The sequence below is a fragment of the Vombatus ursinus genome, unplaced genomic scaffold (genome assembly GCF_900497805.2).
Source record: "Vombatus ursinus unplaced genomic scaffold, bare-nosed wombat genome assembly UNPS02014786.1, whole genome shotgun sequence".
Classification (NCBI taxonomy): Eukaryota; Metazoa; Chordata; class Mammalia; order Diprotodontia; family Vombatidae; genus Vombatus; species Vombatus ursinus.
In genome coordinates this window covers 48,010,262-48,033,518 of record NW_020954564.1, presented here as the reverse complement: position 1 = coordinate 48,033,518, position 23,257 = coordinate 48,010,262, and the positions used below count along the sequence as shown (strand labels likewise).

At 38.1% G+C, this 23,257-nt stretch overlaps 1 protein-coding gene across 3 annotated transcripts in view; it reads left to right on the top strand.

The window, feature by feature from the left end:
* LOC114047027 (target of rapamycin complex 2 subunit MAPKAP1) overlaps positions 1-23,257 on the top strand; it is a 328,986-nt gene that overhangs the window by 204,580 nt on the left and 101,149 nt on the right. For all 3 annotated transcript variants that reach the window (XM_027867684.1, XM_027867685.1, XM_027867683.1), the window contains one exon: positions 1,622-1,731. In XM_027867684.1, coding sequence (XP_027723485.1) covers positions 1,622-1,731 — 110 coding nt within the window. The remainder of the gene's footprint in view (positions 1-1,621; positions 1,732-23,257) is intronic.

Genomic DNA, 23,257 nt, shown 5'->3' with positions numbered 1-23,257 from the left:
CGAGGTTGGTGCTATTATGATCTCCATTTTACACAGGAGGAAACTGAAGCAGAGGTTAAGTGATTTGCCTAGAGTCACACAGCTAGTAAATGTCTGAGACTGGGTTTGAACTCAGATCTTCTGGACTAGGCCTAGAACTCTACCCTTTGTACCACCAGCTGCCAGCAAAGTTTGATTTGACTTCAGTGTGAATTATGTGGAGAAGATTTGTATAAACTAAAACTGGACAAGCATTGTCGTGCAAAAGTACTGAGGCTCTTGATGGCCATGATCAGGTGTTTATATACTTATTAAGTAACAACCACACAATAATTAAATGTTCTTTAAGATTTAGATTTCCTCACAACTTACAACAATGTAAATAATACAAGTGAGGTTCAGGGAGTTTGTGATTTCCCTGTGGTCACCCAGCTACTAGGAGAGCAGCAAGGAGTCATTGATGGTTTTTGAGCAGTGGAGTGACATGGCTAGATCTGTGCTTAAGGAAAGTTAGTCTGGCAGCAAGTAAAGGAAAGAACTGGAGGAATGAAAGAGAAGAGACAGGGAAGATGAATGAAAGGGCTGTTCCAGTTGTGATAGGGTCATAGTATTTAGAGCTAGAAGCAACCTCTGAGGTCCAATGTCCTTTACAGATAGGGCCAGAAAAGTGAAATGATCTGACCACAAGGCCACACAGCTTTTATGTACATTTCATACCTGGGATTTAAACCCAGGTCCACTGGCTGCAAAACTCTTGTTCTTCCTATTATACCAAACTGCCTCAGAAATAGATCATAGAATTAGAGATGGAAGGGACTTAGAAATCCTATTGTCCAACCCCCTTCATTTTATGGATGAGGACCCTGAAATCCAGAGCTTGTGTTGCCCAAACTCACATCATGAGTAGCAGAACTAAGATTTGAACTCATGTCCTCCAATTTACTGGTTTTTTCCACTTCACCAGGCAGGTAGTAATAAGGAAACTGTACTAACTGATGGTAGTGAGGATAGAGAGAAGATGTTGCATAGGTGAAATTGATGTGACTTTGTAACTTATTAGACATGAATGTTGCAAAAGGGGAAAAAGTCAAAGAATCTTTCTACTGTGGAGTCTGTGAACAATGCCATTATCTTTTAAAAAATATTGACTACCCCATTAAAAAGAATCTTCCCTCCACTGGGCGTCTAAATTGCTTTGGAGAATAATTTTTTTTTCCTGCATTGCTCAACCTCTTTCCTCTGGGGCCCCATGATCCTTAATATGATGACAGTAACTGTCTGCAGTGACATCTACTGACACAAACAGAACTCATCTATTGTCAGCCCCCAGCTGTAAAATTTCTCCTATGAACTAGCATCAGGGGCCTATGTCCACCAGCAACCAGCACACCAGGGAGGCTTAATTTGAGATGAATGACAAAAAAAGTCCTGTTTCTTGACCCCTCGCCCGTGGTCAACAGCAAGTACAGTAATGCCATTTCTTCCTCTCTGCTCTTAGTAGTTGACTTGATCAATTTCTAGTTTATTGGCCCTTCAAGCGTGAGTTTTTTCTTAAAACTCTCTTAAACCACAGTGAAGAAGGCAATAAAATTTCTCTGGGTGAATGCTGGTGATCCTTTAATATCTGTCTTTTCTCTTACAGAAATGCTGCTCATGGATTCTCCCTTATTCAGGTGGACAGTACAAAGGTCACCATGAAGGACATCTTACAGAAGGCATTGAAGCGGAGGAAAGGCTCTCAGAGGGGGTCAGGTGGGACAGTAAATATTTTCTCTGAAGACAAAAGTTTTAGCCTTAAATTTTAAAGACTTTTTTTGGGGAGGCGTTAGCAGGGTTTGCTGTTCCTCGTTTTCAGTTACCTTCAAGATAAATCCCCAAATAGTGCCTACATACCCTACCCTTGAACACCCAGGTTTGAATACTAGCTCAGCCATTTATTCCCTGTTTGACTTTGGGCAAGTCATTTCCCCTTGATGAGCCTTAGTTTTCTCATCTGTATAATGACATAGTTGGAATAATCTAGGATCTGTTAACTTGCTTTCTTTACATTTTGGTAATATATTTCAATATCATTGGCTTCCTTTGCTATCCTATGTATTCTATTTTACACATTTATAAACATTATTCTGAGAAAGGGTCTATAGGCTTCACTAGATTGCCAAAGGCTCCAATGACACAAAAAAAAGTTAATACTCACTAGATGAGATGATCACGGAATTTTTTTCCAATTCTGAAATCCTGTCATGCTATGAACTGGTTCTGCAAAAACAGAACATGAGGCTAAAGATTATTGCCAACAATAAGCAATTTGTTCCCTAATGAAGCCCATTTCATTCACATCTTAGATAGTTAACCTAATGATGGTACAGTGCAGTTTCCTCATGTCATAGTGGCATTTGGCTATAATGTGATGTCTTAATGATATTATTTTGAAGTTATGTTGGTTAGAGAAGTATTAAAATAATAACAATCATGATATATTGCTATAAAACCTTTGACGTTTACAAAGTGCTTGAATCTTTGAAAGGTAGATTAGTTCAAGGATAATCATCCTCATTTTACAGCTGAAGAAACTGAGGTTTGGAGAGAAGTGGTTTAGTGGAAAGAGCTGTGAAATTGAAGGTAGGGAACCTCCATTAGAATACTAACTGCTGCCTTTTGAATGATGGATCCTTGAGCAAATCATTCTCCTGCTTTGAACCTCAGACATGATGAAGGGACGATGCTTGTACTATTTCACTGGTTGTTGCACTGTAGAAATGTGAGGTGTTATTATAAATGATAACCCCAGTCAGTATCATGGCACTGCTCTTGGAATCAGGACAGGGTTCAGAGACAACTAAAGTCTCAGTTTCCTCAGCTTTAAAATGGGGATAATAATATTCAAAGTACCTGTCTCATAGAGTTGTGTGACCTGCTGTCAAGATTATGGGTCCACTAAGTAACAGCACTCAGATTCTCACCCAGGTCTCCTGACCTCCACAGAAATCATTTTCTCTATTATGCCATGCCACCCCCTCAAAGAAATATTAGGTGAAGGAATTCTTTATCAATCATGGGATGACATATGACACAGAGCCCTTCTGCACTGCCATGGATCCTCGGATGATCTCAAATGAGATAATATCTGTAAAGCGCTGAGCACAGTGCCTGGCACATAGCAGGCCCTATTGAGATGCTCATTCCCGTACTCCCCTCATGGAAGGAGGAGAGCAGTTCGTTGGCGTATATCAGCACGGGGAGTATCTGCAGTGAAGAAGTGGAGGTGCTGTACAAATAAAACCACAAGTGCTATGAAGTAGTTTTTGGAAGCTGAGCTGGGAACCCCAGAAACAGTACAGAGAGAGCCTCCCATGCAACATTCATTCTGTTTTGACATAAATTACTGTGAGGAAATACTCCTTCAGTACTTCAAGGATCTGTCCTTTGACCACTGTGGATGCTCCCTCTACCAACACAGATGGCAGCCCCTCTACAACCTCATCGGTGGTCTTCAAGAGTGGTCTTTACTGTGGCTAAAACATCATTATCCTGCCTGCAATGTAGCCAGGCTCATCTCTGGACAGCAGGCACACTGTTCATCATCAGACCCGTCTACACAGCCTGTCAGGGTCTCTCAAGGCTGGTGCTCTGCCTCTGTTGCTGTTGAGCCCCCCAGGTTTATCACCTCACCAGAGAAACACTTCAAATAAAAATTTTGATGGAATAGGAGTGTATAGAAACCTTCTGAAAAAATGAACACCCTGGTGTGTCTTGGTATAGTTGAGGCAGAAAACAATGGCAAATTACTTTTCTCTTCATTTTATAGAAATAGCCCTATGGAACCTTCACATCTCCTATCTCCATGCCTGTGGTCAAACCACCACCCTGCAATGTAGTGATCCCTTCCTTCCAGGTCCAGCTCTGATGCTACAAAGTGAAATGCTACAAGTATTAGGAGTCTTCACACCTCACCCCTGGAGGAAGTGATTTACCTTCTCCAGTTTCACACAGTTTTGCCTAGACTTTGCCTCTGCATTTATCTCATTCTCCCTTTTCTTACAGTTATTTGTGTCCATGGCTTTAAGCCCATGAGCTTGGGAGCAACTTGAGGTCAGTATTATAATAGAACACTGGACTTGGAATTAGGACAGGGTTCAGAGACAATCCAAACTTCAGTTTCCTCATCTGTGAAATGAGGATAATAATATTTGAAGTACCTACCTCATAAGAATTGATATAAGGGAGACTGTAAACTTTAAAATGCTGCATAATTGTAAGTTGTTGTGAGGATCAAATGAGTTAACATATGAAAAGTACTTTAAAAGCCTTAAAGAACCATATAAATCCTAGTTGTTATTATTAATTTTTGTGTCTCAAATACTTTGTGTCTTTTATTGTTGAGTCATTTCTTTAGTCGTGTCTGACTCTCTGTGACCCCTTTTGGGGTCTTCCTGACAGAGATACTAGAGTGGTTTACCATTTCCTCCTCCAGCTCATTTTATAGATGAACAACTGAGGCAAACAGGATTAAGTGACTTGCTCAGGGTCTCACAGCTAGTACATGTCTGAAGTCAGATTTGAACTCAAGAAGATGAGTCTTCCTGACTCTAGGCCCAGCACTCCACTGTGCCACCTACCTGCTTTGTGTACAGTAGATGTTTAATAAATTAATAAATACTTGTTGAACTGAAGTAGTGTCAGATGGGAAAATTTTATTTTCTATTTGAGAAGGTAGAGGCTCAAAAAGGGGCAGCAGCTTTGCTAAGCTCACCCAGGCACTTAGTTGTGACGCTAAGATTTACATGCAGTTTTCCTGAATTGCAGTATGGTCTTTCTTCCAATACACCAGGTTGCCTTTCATATTGCCAACCTAAAAATTGCTTAGGTTAATGCACACAATGGAGACAAATGTTATAACTATCACTATTACCCAACTCTGTGTATGTGTGCGGGGGGGGGCGCATATGATAATATATGTAAAGCACTTTAAAAGTCTTAAATTTATATATAAGCATACATTTTTATTAGATTAAGCAGGTGGTATTATCCCCATTTTATAGTAACTGAGGTTCAGAGGGGAGTAAAGTGAAGGCAGAGAATGAGTACTTAGTCACATCAGTGTGTTCAATAGGTATGAAACCAGGAAATCTTGTCAGTATCGAGAAATAATTATTGTGAGCAAATCTAATATTTGTCATGCTGCAGGCAGCTTTAATATCCATCTACCTATATATGAAGTGTCAAATTTCTTGCCTTTTGAAATGCATGAGGCCTTCTTCCACATCCTTCGCTTCATCTAAAGGAAGAGAAAATAAGCAGTTTTCTGGTTGGAGAAAATAGTTTAGTGGTATTTTTAAAGGGGGCATATAATTTGTTCCAGATTTAATTAGCTATCTTCAGATGAAAGCTGAAGTTTTAATAAAAGTTAGAAGACATAACACAGTGAAGGACATAGATGAGCTGTCTCAAGGCTATATTCGAGGGGAACGATAAGAGCTGTAAAAAATGGCAGAAGAGAGCAATTGAATGAAGCAGTGAAATTCTGATTCTCATAAAAGAGAGAGAGAAAAAGATGCTGGTAGGGGTGGTTGTAGATGAGACCTGCTAGCGTCTGCAAGCAATTTGGCTGCGTGCCAGGAGTCATTGTTCACCCTCGGCTGTGGCAGCTCAGTCCAGATGTGCCAACTGCACGTTTCGGCTTTTGCCAGCTGACTGCGCCGTTTGATAACCAGCTCTCTGGATGCCCATCACTGGCCGCAGAGATAGAATTAAATGATGATGATCTTCCCACAAGTTGGGAGAGGAAACAATGCATATAAATCTTGATTTCATCCCAGCATGAGAAGTCTTTATCCATCATCACTCATAATGAACACGTCGTTAGCTGCGATGAATGGTGGTCCGCTTTCCAAACACCTCTTTTGTTCACTTTTTGGGGTGACTTCTATCCATTTCCTGGGGGTCAATTCTGTCTCCTTTGGGGAGGGGGAGTAGCTCAAGGCGGTGGGCCACACATCTTTAAGGGTAAAACAGAATCATTCAGTCCATCAGACAGCATTCTTTATGTTGATTTCAAACCTTCTGCTTTCAGGCAACTTAAATAGCTTTCCAGAGGCATTTAACAGGCTCTTAATTCCCTTAAAGACAGAGTCCAGTCCTTTTTATGCCTAAGTTTTTATGTAACTTCTATTTAATTGACCTACTGTTTACCTCTTACTAGTAATAGCGGTAATGGTAATTGTTCAAAAGACGAGCCTATAAATACCAATGTAAGGGTATTCTAAATTTCTTGAAAGCAGGAGGTTTGAAATCAACATACAAATAGTGTTATTAATCACATATAGATAGCATACTTTATATGTAATATGTTGCATACAGCATATTATATATAACAATTGTATTTACATAATTGATATATTATGTGTATTTTTGTATATGAAATTTCATTTTATTAGTATATATTGTTATCCCCATTTTACAGTTGGGGCAATTGAGGTGCATAAACGTGAAATGACTAGTCCACATCTAAAAAGTGGAATAGTTAGTATTACAACACAAATCCAATACAAATCTTAGTGTTTTTATATTGTCATCTTTATTTTAATTATTGTTATTGGTAATAGTAGTAGTCATAGTAATATTGAAGCATAGTACACATGGGAACTATTATTAATACCACTAAAAAGTGTGTGTGATAGACTGAAAAGATTAGGTAACTGATATTAATACATTTTATCCTTATTATTTGGATTTCAAAACAGAACTTCTTATGGCTGTCTCTTATTAAACTTCACAACAAACTGATATTTTACATTTACATTTCTTTAACACTTTACATCTTACAAAGGCTTGTCCTTAGAAAATAACTCTGTGTGGTAGGTGTTGTCCAATTGATTCAGTCATGTTGTACTCTTCATGACTCCGTTTGGTGTTATCTTGACAGAAATACGGGAGTGGTTTGCCATTTCTTTCTCCAGCTCATTTTACAGATGAGGAAACAGAGGCAAACAGGGTTAAGTGATTTGCCCAGGGTCATACAGCTAGGAAGTGACTGAGGCCAGTTTTGAACTTAGGAAGAGGAGTCTTCCTGACTCCAGGCACAGCACTCTATTTACTACGCCACCTAGCTGCCTCCATGTAGTAGGTAGGGGGCAAGTGTAAACTAATTTTATAGATGAGGAAACTGAGGCTCTCAGAGGAGAAGCTGCTTAGGTGTGGTCACTACTAATTAACACCAGAATAAGGAATACTATTTTGAAGTTGGTATAAAAGAGATAATAATAATAATTTACATTTTTTAATGTCCCTGGGCACTGAAATCATTGTTTCTCAACCTTATTTTGGTCCATGACACAAAAATTATTATTAAGTATAATAATAACAACTGGTATTTGTATGGCACTTCTGAATTTACAAAGTGTGTGTCTGTGGTCACAGTGCAGTCACTAAACACCCTTGTGAGGCAGTGAGTACATTTATTATTATTATTATCCCCATTTTATAGGTAAGGAAACTGAAGCTTAAAGTGGAGAAGTGATTTGACTGAGGGCATATATCTAGTAAGTGAAACATCAGTAACTCAAACCCATATCCATTATTCTTTCTACTTCCTGGGTCTATTTCTTCTTTCTTGGTCTCTATTCCTATCTATTCACTGCCCCAGCTCCATCTTCATTTATTATGTAGATACATACAAGCATTTGCAACATCCTTTTCCACCTTGGACACCCTAATCGTTATCCTTCATTCCTTGGTCATAAATTAGGGAAAGGAAAAGAAGAAATGTAGTAGGATAATTCATATTTGTGTACTGGTTTGCAGTTCCATCTATTATCTTGTCAGTAATTAATCTTATAATATTAATTACAGTATCTCTGAGGTTTTGTTCGGTCATTTCAGTTGTGTCCAATTCTTTGTGACACCATTTGGGGTTTTCTTGGCAAAGTTACTGGAGTGATTTGCCATTTCCTTCTCCAGCTCATTTTATAGATGAGGAACTGAGGCAAACAGGGTTAAGTGACTTGCCCAGGGTCACACAGCTAGTAAGTGTTTCAAGGCAAGATTTGAGCTCACAAAGCTCAGTCTTCCTGACTTCAGGCCTTGGCTGCACCTATGCACTGCACCATCTAGCTGCTGAATTTGAGACAGGGAGTGCACATGATATGATTCTCCTTTTATCTGTGTGTCAGCATAAGTTCATACAAGCTAATGACTTGCCCAGGGTCATCCTGGAGCTATTAAGTGTTAAAGCTGGAATTAGCATGACTAATTCTGACTGCGTCTTTACCACTCAACTAACAGAGCTGTAAATTATGTTTTAAATTTACCTTTTAAAACTTTCCTAAATTTCTGTTGTAATCTATTCTATCCAGCAAGTATTTATTATGTCCCTGCTACAGTAAGGTACTCTGTTAGGTGCTAGAAATATAATGACAAAACAAAAAATTGTCCATCCTAAAGGAGCATACTTTCATACTTTCACATTTTCTTAATCCAAACAGCTGATTAACATGGAAAGCACATTGTGTAACTTTGTTATATCCGAATTAATATTAGACATTTCCTTCTCCTTCAACCCCAATCCAGTCAATTGCCAAATCCTCCACAGTATTCCTCATGCTCCTCTCCATTTTCACTGCCACCAGTATCAGTCCTTTATTACCTTTTTTTAATGAACTATCACAACAGACTCCTAACTGATCCCACCACCTACAGGTTCTTCCCCCTCTCTAATCCATCCTTTGATATTTCAAGGATCTTTGATTTCATCAGATTAGGTACTTCCTTAATCAGTATAGATCATAGCCCCTTTACACTTAGTGGACAGTTCTTTATGAGCTTCTCTTCCTGGGGGAAAAAATCGTTTTGTAATTTTCACCCCTTTGGCATTGGGTCTTTTCACGTTTAGCTGTGCTGGTGCTTGGGTGGCAAACATACTGGCCATTGCCAGGGCCATCCCTGGGATCTTTCCTACTTGATAGGAACTGCTAGAACTCAAATTACCAAAATTCTTGGGATCCTTCAGTCTCCCTGAGTACAATAGTAAATCAGCAGAAAGGAATTTAATGGAACATTCTGTACACCATTCCCAAAATAATCATTGTAATGAACAAATCTGATTATACCACCTAATCTGCTCCAAAACCTTCAGTGGCTCCCCATTCATTGTTTACAGGATAAAATGTCTGGCATTCAAGGCAATCCACAGTCTGATTCCATCTTACCTTTCTAGTGCTTTAATCATTCATTCCACATTCCATCCAGATTGAACTCCAAGCTATTCCCTGATTTCATCCTACCCTATTCCGTGTCCTTCTTGATATTGTTATGTCCCACATATTGTCTGTTGAAATCCTTCATTTCCTTTAGCATGCCAGATCAAGTGTCAGCTCATCTATGAATCCTTAATAATTTTTCCCTCCTTATTTTCTTAGTACTCTATCTAGCCCTGCCCTTTACAACTATCACATCTTCCCTTGTAAGATCTGTATTCTGTTTATACATTGTATCCCACCTCCAGATTCCTACCCCAGGTTCCTTCATGGCAGGGTTTTTTGTCATTTTTCATCTTTATACCCTCAGTCCCAAACGTAGAATCTTGCACACAGTAGGCATTTTAATAACTGTTACGAATCAGATTAAATAAAGCAGAATCAACTTGTGAAACTTTGATAAATGGTATTTTAAAGATTGAGATTAAAATCAAGGTATTTTTTCCAGCAACTTTAAGCATTGAACCATGTGCATATTTTAGAGGGAGAATAATGAAACAAGGAAAAAAAATCCCTAGGTTGCCTTTGAGAGAAACAAACCTTCTGCTTTTGAAAGAAATCAGCTGGTATGTTCACATGAATAGGCAAAAATTATTACTGTACACTCCTCCATCAATTCGGAAAGAAAAGGAATTGGCTGGCATGTGAATTTGATTTTAGTATTTGCCAAGATGCCAGTCAGGAAATCTGGATTTATTTGCAGGCTTATCATTCTTATCCCAGAGTTCAGTTGAAGTTGCAGTGTACAGACAGCACTGAACTGAATCACTCAGGCATTTAGAAAGGGGATTCACCTTCTGGAAGCTTCACTCAAATGATGTGAGTAAAACACTTGAATATCTGCAAGTGGGTCTGTTTCTTTATCTGTAAAATGAAGGAGTTGAATCTCCTGATGATCTTAAAGGCTCCTTCTAGCTTTAAATCCCAAGAGCCTAGTAACATACCACTTTGCAGAAGTCTATAGTCCAGGACAAAGAAGGTGATGGTGCTGCTGTCTTCTGCAGTGGTCACACCACATCTGAATTTATTGGCAACAGGAGCCAGTTCAGAAGACAGCGTCTAGGTGGGGAAGAAGATATTATAGTGTGCTGCAATTGAAATAGCACTGTATTTGGAGTCAAGGGACCTAGGTTTGAATCCAAGACTATCACTTACTACCTATGTAACCTTAAGCAAATGTGTTCACTTTTCTGGACCTCACTTTATTCTGAAGAAGATAAAAACCATATCCAGAAGAATTAGAAGAGCTGTCATGGACAGGGAAGGCATAAAACTTGACTCTTTTGGCTTCAAGGATAAAACTTAGTGCAGTAGATGGAAGCTTTAGGGAGGAAAATTTCAACTCAACAAGGAAAGAACTACCCAGGATTATAGTCCTGAGAATAGAATGGTTTTCTTTGTGGAAAGTGAGTTCCCTATCATATAGATGTTCAAGTGGAGGATTTATAACTATTTGTAGGGATATTGTAGAGTAAGTTTGAGCATCAGACAAGAAATCCGACCAAATGACCATCCAGCTCTTAAAATTTTTGTGATTTTGTGGGCTATAAGTATATAGAATGGAAAAAACCAATTGGAATTAAACAGCTTGGGCCTCATTGAGGTGCGGTTCCCACTTTGTCCAGTGTTAATCACAGGTGAGTTGTATAGAATAAGTTTCTAAGTTGAACTGAAAGTTTGCTTCACTGTTTCCTACCTTGTGGCTTTTTTTTTTCTGCTTACATTTAGCTTGTTCAAATTATTGGGAAATTTCCCCCTAATTTGAGTTAAAATTTGCCTTTTAAGAACTTTCGCTTCTACTTCTAGTTTTACCTTCTAGATCAAGTAGAATAATTCTGATCCCCCTTCCATATGTCATTCCTTCAGATACTTAAAAAGTATCGCCCTTGTCTTCCCCTCAGTTTTCTCCTCTCAAGACTATATATCTCTACTTCCTTTAGCTAATCTTTGTGTGAGATCATAGACATAGAGTAGGAAAGGACCTTGGAGACCATCTGGTCCACCTCCCACATTTTACAGATGAGGAAACTGAGGTCCAGAAACATTAACTGGGGCCACCCAAGGTCACACAGGTAGCAAGTGGCAGCACTAGGACACTACACAGGTCCTCTGACTCCGTAGCTGTTGCTCATTCTGTTATATCAGAGGACCTGTGGACCTTTCTCCTTCTAGATTCTTTATCTTATTGATATCCTTACTGAAATAAGAATCCCAGAACTGAAAAATTTGTAAGCAATCTAAATATCTGATTTTCTTTCTTTTAATTATTTTATCAAGTCACATTCTGGGCCACAGTATATTTTTCATAGTATGTCCCAGCCTATTCTTTACTACTATGATCTTTTGGATTCTCTGCTAATGGATTTTAGAATTGGGAAGGACCTTGTTAATAATAGCTCTCATTTCTCTTAGTTACTTAAGGTTTATGAAACACTGTGCTCACAACTACCTGGTGATTTGTAGTACAAAGATTATTGCTCCATTTTATAGATGAGGAAACTGATGCTCAGAGAAGAGAAGGGAGCTTATCTAGAGTCATATGACAATGTCAGATGAGAACCAGGCCGTGAGCTCAGATTTCGTGAGATGAAATCCATGTTCTTTCCACTACGAGGTGAAAAAAATTTTTTGAAGTTCTCTCAGTTTTCAACTTGTTCCTGCTCTGCTTGACATTATAAATCACTCTGCATTGGCAGAGTTCCTAGGGTTCAAGGAAAAGGAAAATTGTATAAGCTCATCTCAGCAGAATTGAGCCTGGCTGATTTTTAACAATCATGGACATTTGTTCTTTGCTCAGGTGAAGGCCCCTGCTAGGTCACTATATCTGACCAATAAAATAGAGTAACCTGTTTTCTAGTTCATCAGACTTTCCCACCATCAAAGTCATCCTTAGTAATTAGTAGCCTAAGCATTTTTGTTTGTTTGTTTGTTTTTGTTTATTTTGTTTATTTATTTTTAGTTTTCAACATTTACTTCCATAAGATTTTGAGTTTTAAATTTTCTCCCCCTCCCTTTCTTACTCCTTCCACAAGACAGCATGTAATCTGTTATAGGCTCTAATTATACATTCATATTAAGCATATTTTCACATTAGTCATGATGTATAGAAGAATTAGAACTAATGGGAGGAAACACGAGAAAGAAGAAAGAAAAACAAAAAAAGAGAGAAAATAGTATACTTCCATCTGCATTCAGACTTCATGGTTCTTTTTCTGGATATGGGCAGCATTTTCCATCATGAATCTTTTGGAGTTGTCTTAGATCCTTGCATTGCTCAGAAGAGCTATCAAAGTCAGTCATTGCACAATGTGGCTGTTACTGTGTACAATGTTCTCCTGGTTCTGCTCATTTCACTCAGTATCAGTTCATATAAGTCTTTCCAGGTTTTTCTGAAATCTGCCTGCTCATCATTTCTTATACCACAATAGTATTCCATTACATTCATATACCACAACTTGTTCAGCCATTCCCCAATTGATGGGCATTCCTTCAATTTCCAATTCTTGGCCAGCACAAAAAGAGGTACTATGAATATTTTTGTACGTGTTGGTCCTTTTCCCGCTTTTATGATCTCTTTGGGATACAGACCTAGAAGTGGTATTGCTGGGTCAAAGAGTAACCTAAGCTTTTAAAAGGAAAACTACTATCACCCATCCTGTCATGTGTTAGGAGTAACAGGAGATCTCATAACAAATGGGAGATTTTATTTTGACTAGAGTTCAGCATTTGTGTGTGTGTGTATGCATGCATGCACACACATGCATACATATTTACATATACATACATGTATATATGCATAATGTAGGTATATTTCTATGTAAATTAATATCCTATATAAGATCATGCATATACATATAGGTATTTACATTTCCAGATAAAATGAGAACAAAAATAGTATTATGAAATCTGTTATATGTAGCTTGGTTTTTTAAAAAAGTATATAATAATAGTTCAACTTGTTACTTTCAAAGCTGTACTCTTTGTGTTTCCTTCTGAACTTTCTTTTCCTGTTCATTTTTAAAAAATGCTTTAATGATCTACTTTTCTTTTTTTTTAACACTATCACTAGCTCCCCTCCCCTCTCATCCAAATCTCCCCCCCATACAAAGAAAGAAAAATGTGATACTTACTAATAAGTATAGTCAAGCAAAAAAAATCAACACATTTGCATTATCCAGAAGTATATGTCTCGTTCTTTACTGTGATTCCATCAGAACTCTGTCAGGTTGTGGGTAATATACTTCATCATCAGTGCTCTGGAGTTGTGATTGGTCATTACATTCATCAGAGTTCTTACGACTTTAAAAGTTGTTTTTCTTTACAGTGTTATTGCTATATCACTTGTTTGTGTGTTCTCTTCACTTTGCTTCAGTTCAAACAAGTCTTCTGTGATTTTTCTGAAGAAATTTCTTTTTATCATTTCTTATGGTACAATAATATTCCATAACTGTGGGAATCCCCCAAGGCTCAGTTCTGGGCTCTCTTCTCACTCTGTACTGTTTGGTGATCATATCAGAATACGTAGTTTCATTTATAATTTCTATGTGCATGATTCTCAGATCTGCTTTCCAAGCCCTAACCTCCCAACCTCTCTCCATCTTCACCTGCTTATTTCATCTTGTACTGAATGTCCCAAGTATATCTTAAACTCACTTTGTCCAAAACTGAACTCCTTGTCTTTATCTTCAAACCTTCCCCTCTTCCTAACTTTCCTATTACTGTTGTGGGTACCACCATCCTTCCAGTTACCTAGGTTCTCAAAGTTGGTGTCATCCTAGACTCCTTACTCTCTCTTACCTTTCATATCCAATCATCCTATCATTCCTATTTTCAGAACATCCCTCCTATATTCCCCCTTTTATAACACTACCATTATCCTTGTGCAGGCTGTCATCATCCACCCTGCTGATTGGTCTCCCAGCCTTAAGTCTTTTCCTCCCTCAAGTCTGTCCTCCACTGAACGATCAAAATGATCTTTCTGAAACACAGCTCTGACTATATGTCTTTCACACACACACACACACACACACACACACTCACACACACTTATTCAGCTAAAGTGGCTCCCTGTTACCTCTCAGATCAAATGTAAAATTCACTATTTGATTTTTAAACCTATTTATGACCTGACCCTTGCCTTTTTTTCTTGTCTCATTGGACCTTATTCCCCTCCACATGTGGTGGAATCCAGTGACATTGGCCTCCTTGCTTTTCTGCAGGCACAACCTTCTGTCTCTTCTGGGCATTTTCACTGGCTACTCTCAATGCTTTGAACACTCTACCTCCTGGCTTCCCTAGCTTCTTACAAGTCACAGCTAAAATTCCACCTTTTGCAAGAAGCCTTTCCCAATCCTTAATCTTAGTGCCTTCCCTATGAGACTATCCCCAGTTTTTCCTGTATATATCTTCCTTCTTCATAATCTTTTGCATGTTGTCTCCCCCATTAGACTGAGCTCTTTGAGAGAAGGGACTGTTGTTGCATTTTTCTATATCCCCATCACTTAGCATAATGCCTGGCACATGGGAGGCACTTAATAAATGCTACTTGACTGACATTCATATGCCATAATTTGTTCAGCTATTCCTCAATTGATGGGCACTCCTCTGTTTCCAGTTCTTTGCTACAACTGAAAGAGCTGCTGGAAATATTTTTTTTGCACATGTGGCTCCTTTTTCCCTTTATTTGATCTCTTTGAGACATATGTCTAATACTAATATTTCTAGGTCAAAGTTTAATAACTTATATAGAATCAGGAGGTGGCATGGCATGGTATGGTAAGATGAGTGCTTAAGTCTGGAATCAGAAAAACTTCATTTAAGTCCTTCCCTTGACACTCATTATGAAACCTTGGAAACATACTTCTGCTGAACCTCAGTTTCCAGTTCTGTAAAACAAAACTAATAATATTTTCACTACTGACATCATGGGAATATTATGAGGAAAACACATTATGAACCTTAAAGCACTATAGAAATGTTAGTTGTGAAAGTAACTATGTTAAAACAGTAACACAGACACCTTTTGATATTTAGAATGTACCATCTCGCACACTTTCCTTTATAGTTTGTCTAATATAAAACCCAAGTGTGACATATAATTTATGCTATTTTTAGTGTATGCTTTTGCATTTTTTTCTTTCAAAGAGCTTTCAACTCAAGAGTTCAGTCTGTATTTCAGGGTAGACTATATGCGGATAAAATTGATAGGCTGCACATAACAGTTACAAAGAACTCAGAATACATTATATAAGAGGCAGCATGGTTTGGTTTAGTGGAAACAATACTGAACTTTGAGTTGTAAGACTTGTCTTTGAATCCATTACTAGCTGGGTGATCCTGAGCAACTCACTTCTCATCTTTACACCTAAGTTTCTTTCTTTAAAACAAAAATATTCTTTCTAAATTAACAAGCATTTATTTTCTCTTATTCCCACTCTCTTCTTCCTCCTCCCCCACTGAGAAACAAAAATGCTAAGCCCTTGTAATAAATATGCATAGTCTGTCAAAACAAGTTCCCACATTGGCCATGTCCAAAAATAAAAACGCACGTCTTATTCTATATCTTGAGTCCACCATCTCTTTGACAGGGGGTAGTTGGCGTTTTTCATAGGACTTGATCCTTGTGGTTCATTCCTGCTCTGACAATCTGAATATATAATATAAAGAATCACTGTTTTATTTTTTAATTTTGGATATTTGTTTCTTGGTTGTTATATGCACACATGTATATATTACATATATGTATGTATATATATGCATAAACACACATATCTATACTTATATTACTAAAGGTATGCCTATACTACTGAGTTACGTTTTAGCAACAAATGCCCATTCATTTCTGTTGGATAATCATTTTTAATATTCTTCTGGACCTCAATTGACTCTGAAGACTTAAGCTGAATTAATCGTCTAGACACTGCTTGGGAGTAATAGATATACAAACTCTCTATGTAAATGAAATATCCATTGGTAATAAGATATTTCTTTCAAGGCAAAAATGGCATTTGAAAATTTCAGACCAAGGGGTGACATGATGTGGTGGAAAGAGCGCCAGACCAAATCAGAAGAACTGGGTTTGCCTTTGTTCTCTGGCATTTGTTAACTGTCTGACCATTAGCAAGTCACTTTCCTTCTTTTAGTATGTTTCCTCATTTATGAAATCAATATCTTTGCCTCATCTGGGTTGTGAAGAAAGTGCTTTAATAAAATGTTCAACAACATAATAATGTGAACTATTATTTTCCTGTGCCTTTATAAGAATGATGGTGGTGGTGATTCTGTAGTACATAAAGATTTACAAAACAGTTGTTAGAAGAAGGCTTTGAGATGGATGATATAAGATTTGCAATCCTTATTCTGTAGATTAGCAAGCTGAGGGTCAGAGAAGGTAAATGACTTAACTAGAGTCGAACACCTAGTAAGAGTTGGACCTGAGATTCAAACTCACATTTTCTGACTCCAAGCCCATTGACCTTTCCATTCTAACAAGACTGTGTTAGATTCTAAGTCATAGAATCTTCATGTTAGAAAAGGCTTCAGTTAATCTAGCCATTCTGAAGCATAAACATATTTGAACAAAGGGAGAACAGGACTGGACTCCTTAGACTCTTTCTTTGCTGAAAGTCATTTTTAAAACAGGATTAGGTTGCTTCCCAATGAGTGAGGTGATTAAAGAAATTAATAATAATGCTGATAGCACTAATATTTAGGGTTTAATTTTTAAAAAAAAGAATTCTCAGCTCACAATAGTTGAACTAAACTGAAAAAAGTTGTACTTTGGTAAATTATGTTAAACAGAAAAGAACCACAGGCCTATGTTTGAATTTTAACTTCCAAATATTATTGATCTGTATTGTCTACATTTCCCACTGTTGACCACCCTCTATTCCTGGATACTTTCTCTTTTTGAGACTTTCATGACACTGCTACCTCCTGATTTTCCATACATGTCTGACCACTTCTCTCGCTCCTTTGTTGGTTCATCCTCCACATCACATCCTCTAACTATGGGTATCCCCAAGATTCTATCCTCAGCCCTCTTTCCTACTCCCGCCTGTTCAGTCTTTCTCTAAATCAGTTCCCATGAGTTTAACTGTCATCTCTTTGTAGATGACTCACAAATCTATATACTTAGCCCTAATTTCTCCCTGGAGCTTTAGTCCTTCATCACCAGTTGCCTATTAGAGATTTCAAACCCGATGTCTCAAAGACATCCATCTAAAACTGAACTCATTCTCTTTCTCCCCAAAACCTCACCTCTTCCAAACTTCCCTATTTCTGTCCAAGGCATTGCTATACTAGTCTCCAAGGTTTGTAACTTTAGCATTATCTTTAACTCCTCACTCTTCCTCATCATCAATATAGTCAGTTTCCAAATGTTGCCATTTTAATCTCCATATCCTCTCTTGCATCTAATCCCTTTTGCCTTCTCACACAGCTACCACCTTACTTGAGGCCCTCTTTGTCTCTCATAGAGATTAATATTTCAGGGGCCTCCTAATGCTCCCCCCACCTCAAGCCTCTAACTACTCTAGTCTGTCCTACACGCTACTTAGAGTAATGTTCCTTAAGGGCATACCTGACCATGTCATTCCCCTCCTTAGTCAACTCTAGCAACTTCCTGTTGCTTCTGGGATCAAATATAAACCCTTCTGTTTAGCTTTTTAAACCCTGCACAATTTGGCCTCAATCTTTCTTTCTGGCCTCATTGGATATTACGCCTCTTTCTTTACTCTGCGATGTAGCCAAACTGGCCTTCTTTCTATTCTTTATACACAACACTCCCTGTCCTTTGGACTGGTGTTCCCACATACCTGAAGTGCATTCTCTCCCTCCCCACCTACCCTGTTTCTTAACTTCGTCTTAGAGCCTCTCTCTTCCTTTAAGATATAATTCAAGCACCATCTTATGAATAAAATCTTTCCTTATTTCTCCCAATTGCTAATGTCCTCTCTTCCCAACTTCCTTATATTTCACTACTTTGTATATATTTGTCTATAGCGGTAGAAGTACTTCTGGATGGATCTTCACAATTCAAATGGAAACTTCTTGTGAATCAGGATTGTTTCATTCTTTATATTGTATCCCCAGCCCCTAGTACAAGTGCCTGGCACAAAGGAGACCTATAATAAATGCTTATTGATTAGGCAAATCACTTCTGTATTATAAATGTCAATTTCTTCATCTGTGAACTGGGGATAATGACACATGCACTAGACAATGACATGTGCACTCTTAGAGTTATTGTTTATCATTTGATGGAATGGGAATAAAGTAAAAGGCCACATGGCTTCCTAGAAAGAACATTATACTTGTATTTAAGAGATCTATATTCAAATTATACTCTGTTACTTAATTGTCACTGGTTCTCTCTGAGCCTTTATTTCTTTAATTGTAAAGTGGGAATAGTAATCTTTGCCATACTTATCACAGAGGACTGTTACAAGAAAACTCTTGGTAGAGATTCAAGTAACAGATAAATAGGAGTTATTTTTAATGTCGATCAAGAAATCTGTATCCATAATACAGATGAAGTGGCATATTTTGATAAAGCACTGGACCTCAGATCAAGAAGACCCATGTACAAATCCTACCTCAGACATTTAGTTGTGTGATCCTCAGAGCACTTAATTTCTTTCAGCTTCTGGTTCCTGGTGTTTGAAATGGAATAATAATACCTATATCCTTTTCTTACAGGATTGTTGGGAGGATAAAATGAGATAATGTATTTAAAGCTCTTCACAAAACTTAAAGCCCTACATAAATACCAACTATTATTAACATTGTTATTATTATATAACAAACCATATAGGTAGAAAATATGTTGTGATTTTCCTCTCAATGTGGTTTGCATACAACCTGAGTGTTATTTTGCAGTATATACCAATACATTTTGGGAGTGGGGAATATACCCTATATTTTATGAAAGAATTTCATCAGTATTTTTCAGAGTATACTTCCCCCCTTTCAATAAGATTGCAAACTGTTATATTCAGTACAATCTGGTAATTGTATTTATGCTTTAAAAAAAAATTCATTGAGTATGTCACAGGATGCCAAGCAGGCAGCAAAGAGTTAAATTCTGTGCTTCACAAAGAGAGATCTTGCTCTCTTTGTCTTGTTATTTCATCTCACCTAAGCCTCCTCTTGTCGGACTGTTCAGAAGCCCCTGATGGATCTTCACAAGTATAAAACAGAGCACATTAAAGATGGCATCTCAGCCAACTATTTTATCCAGAAAGCCAGGAAATTTAGAGAATTTATTTCAAGCCAAAATCTTGTAGAAGTGTTTTCAAGAGCCAATTATTTTCAAAGGGTGTTGGGAGCTTCGGTTACTGCCATGTTCAGGGATACATGAAATCTATCATTTGCCAGAAGTACCTTGGACTACCGTTTAGTCCTTCTCACTCTTGCTGGCCATTCCTGAATTCCTGCTCCCTCACATTCCCTACTTATTCACTGTGTCTAAGACAAAAGCATGGATCAAACTGTGGGAAGAACTGAGTGAAGACCAGTATGGCATAATGGAAAGGGTGCTGGGATTGGAAGTAAAAGACCTGAATACAAATCTGGACTCTTGTTGCTTATTACCTGTGTAATTCTGGTCAAGTCATCTATCCTCTCTGGGGCTCACTGTCTTCCTCTGGAAAATGAATGCATTGGACTACATGACTATTCAGAGCCTTTTCACCTCTAAATACTATTGGGTGTGAAGAAAAAAAGATGAATACACCCAGAGAATCCTATAATATTAAAGCTCAGAGAGCCCTCAGAAGTCATCTGGTCCAACCCCTTCCACAATCACAGAGTTAGAAGAGAGGACAGACCAGAGGACAACCAGTCTAACCAGCACCTGGGCACGAATCCCTTCTACAACACACTTGATTATCAAATCCTGCTATTCGGCCAAAACCCGGCTGCCTGTAACTTGCACCCGTTGTTCTTTGTTTTGCTATCTGGGACCAAGCAGAATAAGTCTCATATTTCTGCCACAGTCTCTTGGTTCTTTGAAGAAAGAAGCCTTGTCCCTCCTAAAGTTTTTCTCCAGTGCCTTCAAATCTACTTCGTATATGACATGGTCACCAGATTCTCTCACAGCCAGACCACTCTGAATGCATTCCTGCTTGTTAGTGCCCTTTCTGAAATTTTCACCGGTTTTAAACATAAAACTCAGGATGTAGCTTGATCATGGTAGTGGATAGTAGGATTTTCACCTCCCTTGATGAGAGGCAAGGTAGTATAATGGAAAGATGCAGGCTTTGGAATCAGATGACCTGGATTCAGATTACATTTCTGCCTCTTAAACTGCCTTGGGCAAGTAATGTAACCTCTTTAGGTCTCAGTTTCCCCCTGTAAACTATTTCTGAAAAATTTTGGTTCAGTAATCTCTAAGGTACCTTCTAGCTCTAAGCCCTGTAAAACCATGTTCGTATTAACATAGCCTAAGAAACTATAGAGAAGGTAGCATGACACTGTTACTAGTAGCTGTGTCTGGAAGTCTTAAAGACCTGGGTTCAAGTCCGGCTGCTGACATATACTGACTGTCTAAGCGTGGACAAATCACTTAACTTAGTATCATCAACAGTGTTCAAAGACTGAGTTGCAAAGTAGTTGCCGTTCTGCATTGGTGGAGGAAGTTTCTATGTCACAAATTTTGAAGTCACAAGTTTAGAGCCCCACTTTCCACATTAGACTTTTTTGGGTGCTTTTTGACTCTTATGAACTCCAACCAGTGGGACAAGTACCAAAAATATAAGAATACTTGGTGTGATACTGTGTTCTTTGCGGAGAACTAAGTAGTTTAGCCTAGGCAGGACAAGACATCTTAGAGCATCTGTCAAACGCACTCCAGGCTTTGTCACTGTAAGGAGCCACTACCATGATGGGCTTTGGACACTCTGCAGTGACTCACTTATTTACTCTTAAAACAATAAACTTTTTCAAAGAAAGTCTCAGTCATTTATTGCAAAATATTGCTGCCCACTTTGTTGGTGTGTTGTCTGGAGAGCCCTGTCTGGGCACAATCCTTTTTATCTATTCCCTTTACTTAGGCCTTTTTTATTTTCAACCTGACTCTTCCTCCTGTCCTTAGGAAGCAGTCTTTTTATACATGGTTGTTTTGGATGTGAGCTGACAAAAATCATACCACCTTCAAATTTCATATATACTTTCAGTATTTGTAATCTTTTAACCATAACCTACATCATTATCATACTTTATAATTTAGCTAGCAACAGCTCAGTGAGGGAAGGTGTTCCCAGAAATAAGTATCCCAGATTTACTGTTGAGCAAACTGAGGCTTAAGTTTCTTTCATCTAATGGCTTTATAGCTACTTCCTTCATTTTGGTTTCAAAATCAAATATAAGAAACCTGTTTTCTGTCAAAATAAATTACCAGATAACTTTGGAGAAGTTAATAACTTTCTATCTCTGTGACTCAGTTTCTTGATCTATAAAACAAGGCTACTTAGAGTGTTAGGTCTGCTGTCAGGAAGACCTGAATTCAAATGTGACCTAAGACACATGCTAGCTTTGTGACTCTGAAAAGTATCTTAACCTTACTCACCCTCTTTTTTCTCAATTGTAAAATGGTGATAATAATAGCACCTACCTTGCAGGGTTGTTGTGAGGATCAGATGAAATAAATCAAATGAGATGGAAAAGCACAGCTAAGTTCTGTAACTCTCTAGTCTCTCTGAGCCTCAGTTTCCTCAACTGGAGAATGGGGGTACCAGTACTTTCACTGCCTACCTCACAAATCACTTTGAGGCAAGTGCTTTCTAAGCAACAAAGAACTCTGCAAATATTAGCTGCTGTCTTTATTTGACTTTAGTTTCTAGGAAAAGAAAAAAACAACTTTGAGGACATTAAGACCATTAAAGGAGAGAAAGGGGGGAAAACTATCTCTGCATAGGCAGTCCTGCCCCAATTTATCCAGCCTGACTTTAGCTAATTAAACATCTGTCTCAACAATTTCCCCTGCATATTTATCTTCTGTGCTTTGTGACACTGATTGTTGTCTGCAACCTTTTCTTCAAGTTGCTAACATTTCTAGAAACTTCTCTTAGTTTCTTCACTGGGCATGTGGCAAAGAATGATACAGCATTCCCATTAACCCCCCACTGCTGTCCTTGGTAGAATTGTTGTCCATAATACTGCCATACTTGACTAGTGGTTTGTCCTTTCATAAGCAACAGAAATACATCTTTAATGTTTACCAGAAACAAACAGAAACTCATTTAAGGGTTATATAATATCCAAATTTGAAGATGATCGCTTTATAATGCATTATTGTATTATATAAAATTAGGTGGTAGTTTAAAGTAGGGTAGGTAGAGTCATAGATGTTAGACCTAGAAAGGATCTTAGAAAATAAAATGTTAGTGCCAGAATGGATCTTAGAACATCAAATGTTAGCACTAGAAAGGACTTGAGAATATTGCTCATAGTGCAGCCACTTCATAAGAGAGTAGAGGAAACCGCAGCCTACAAAGTTGGAGCCGCTTTGCCAAGGTCACATGGCTGATTCCCAGACCAAGGTTCCCCAAGTCCCTCCCAAGCCTGGCAGGAGTTAACCTGGAGCTCTCCATGAACTGCTCCTGCACTCTTTCAGAAACAGTTACAAATGCCATTGGAGAGCAGTTCTTTGAAAGCACATAATTCTTTTTCTCCAGATTAATTATAACATGCCTTTATCCAGGGTATTTGCTTACAGAGGCAAATGCAGTAAGAGAGAAAAAAAGCAAGGAAGTGATTTATTTTCCTTACAAACATGATTCCATTCCCAGTTCCAGATGACAATCTGATTTCAAAAGTGAATTTTTAAAAATGGACATTTGGGATAAAATTATTGCAAGGCAGGGCTGTCACCATGATGTACCTGACTTTGACCTTTCTTGCTTACCAAACCTATTGAATACTTTCTGACCTAGACATGAATCTTTGGAGGATGAGGAATAATATTTATAATAATGCCAGTAACAACAATAATAGCTGAAATTTATATAGTACTTTAAAGTTTT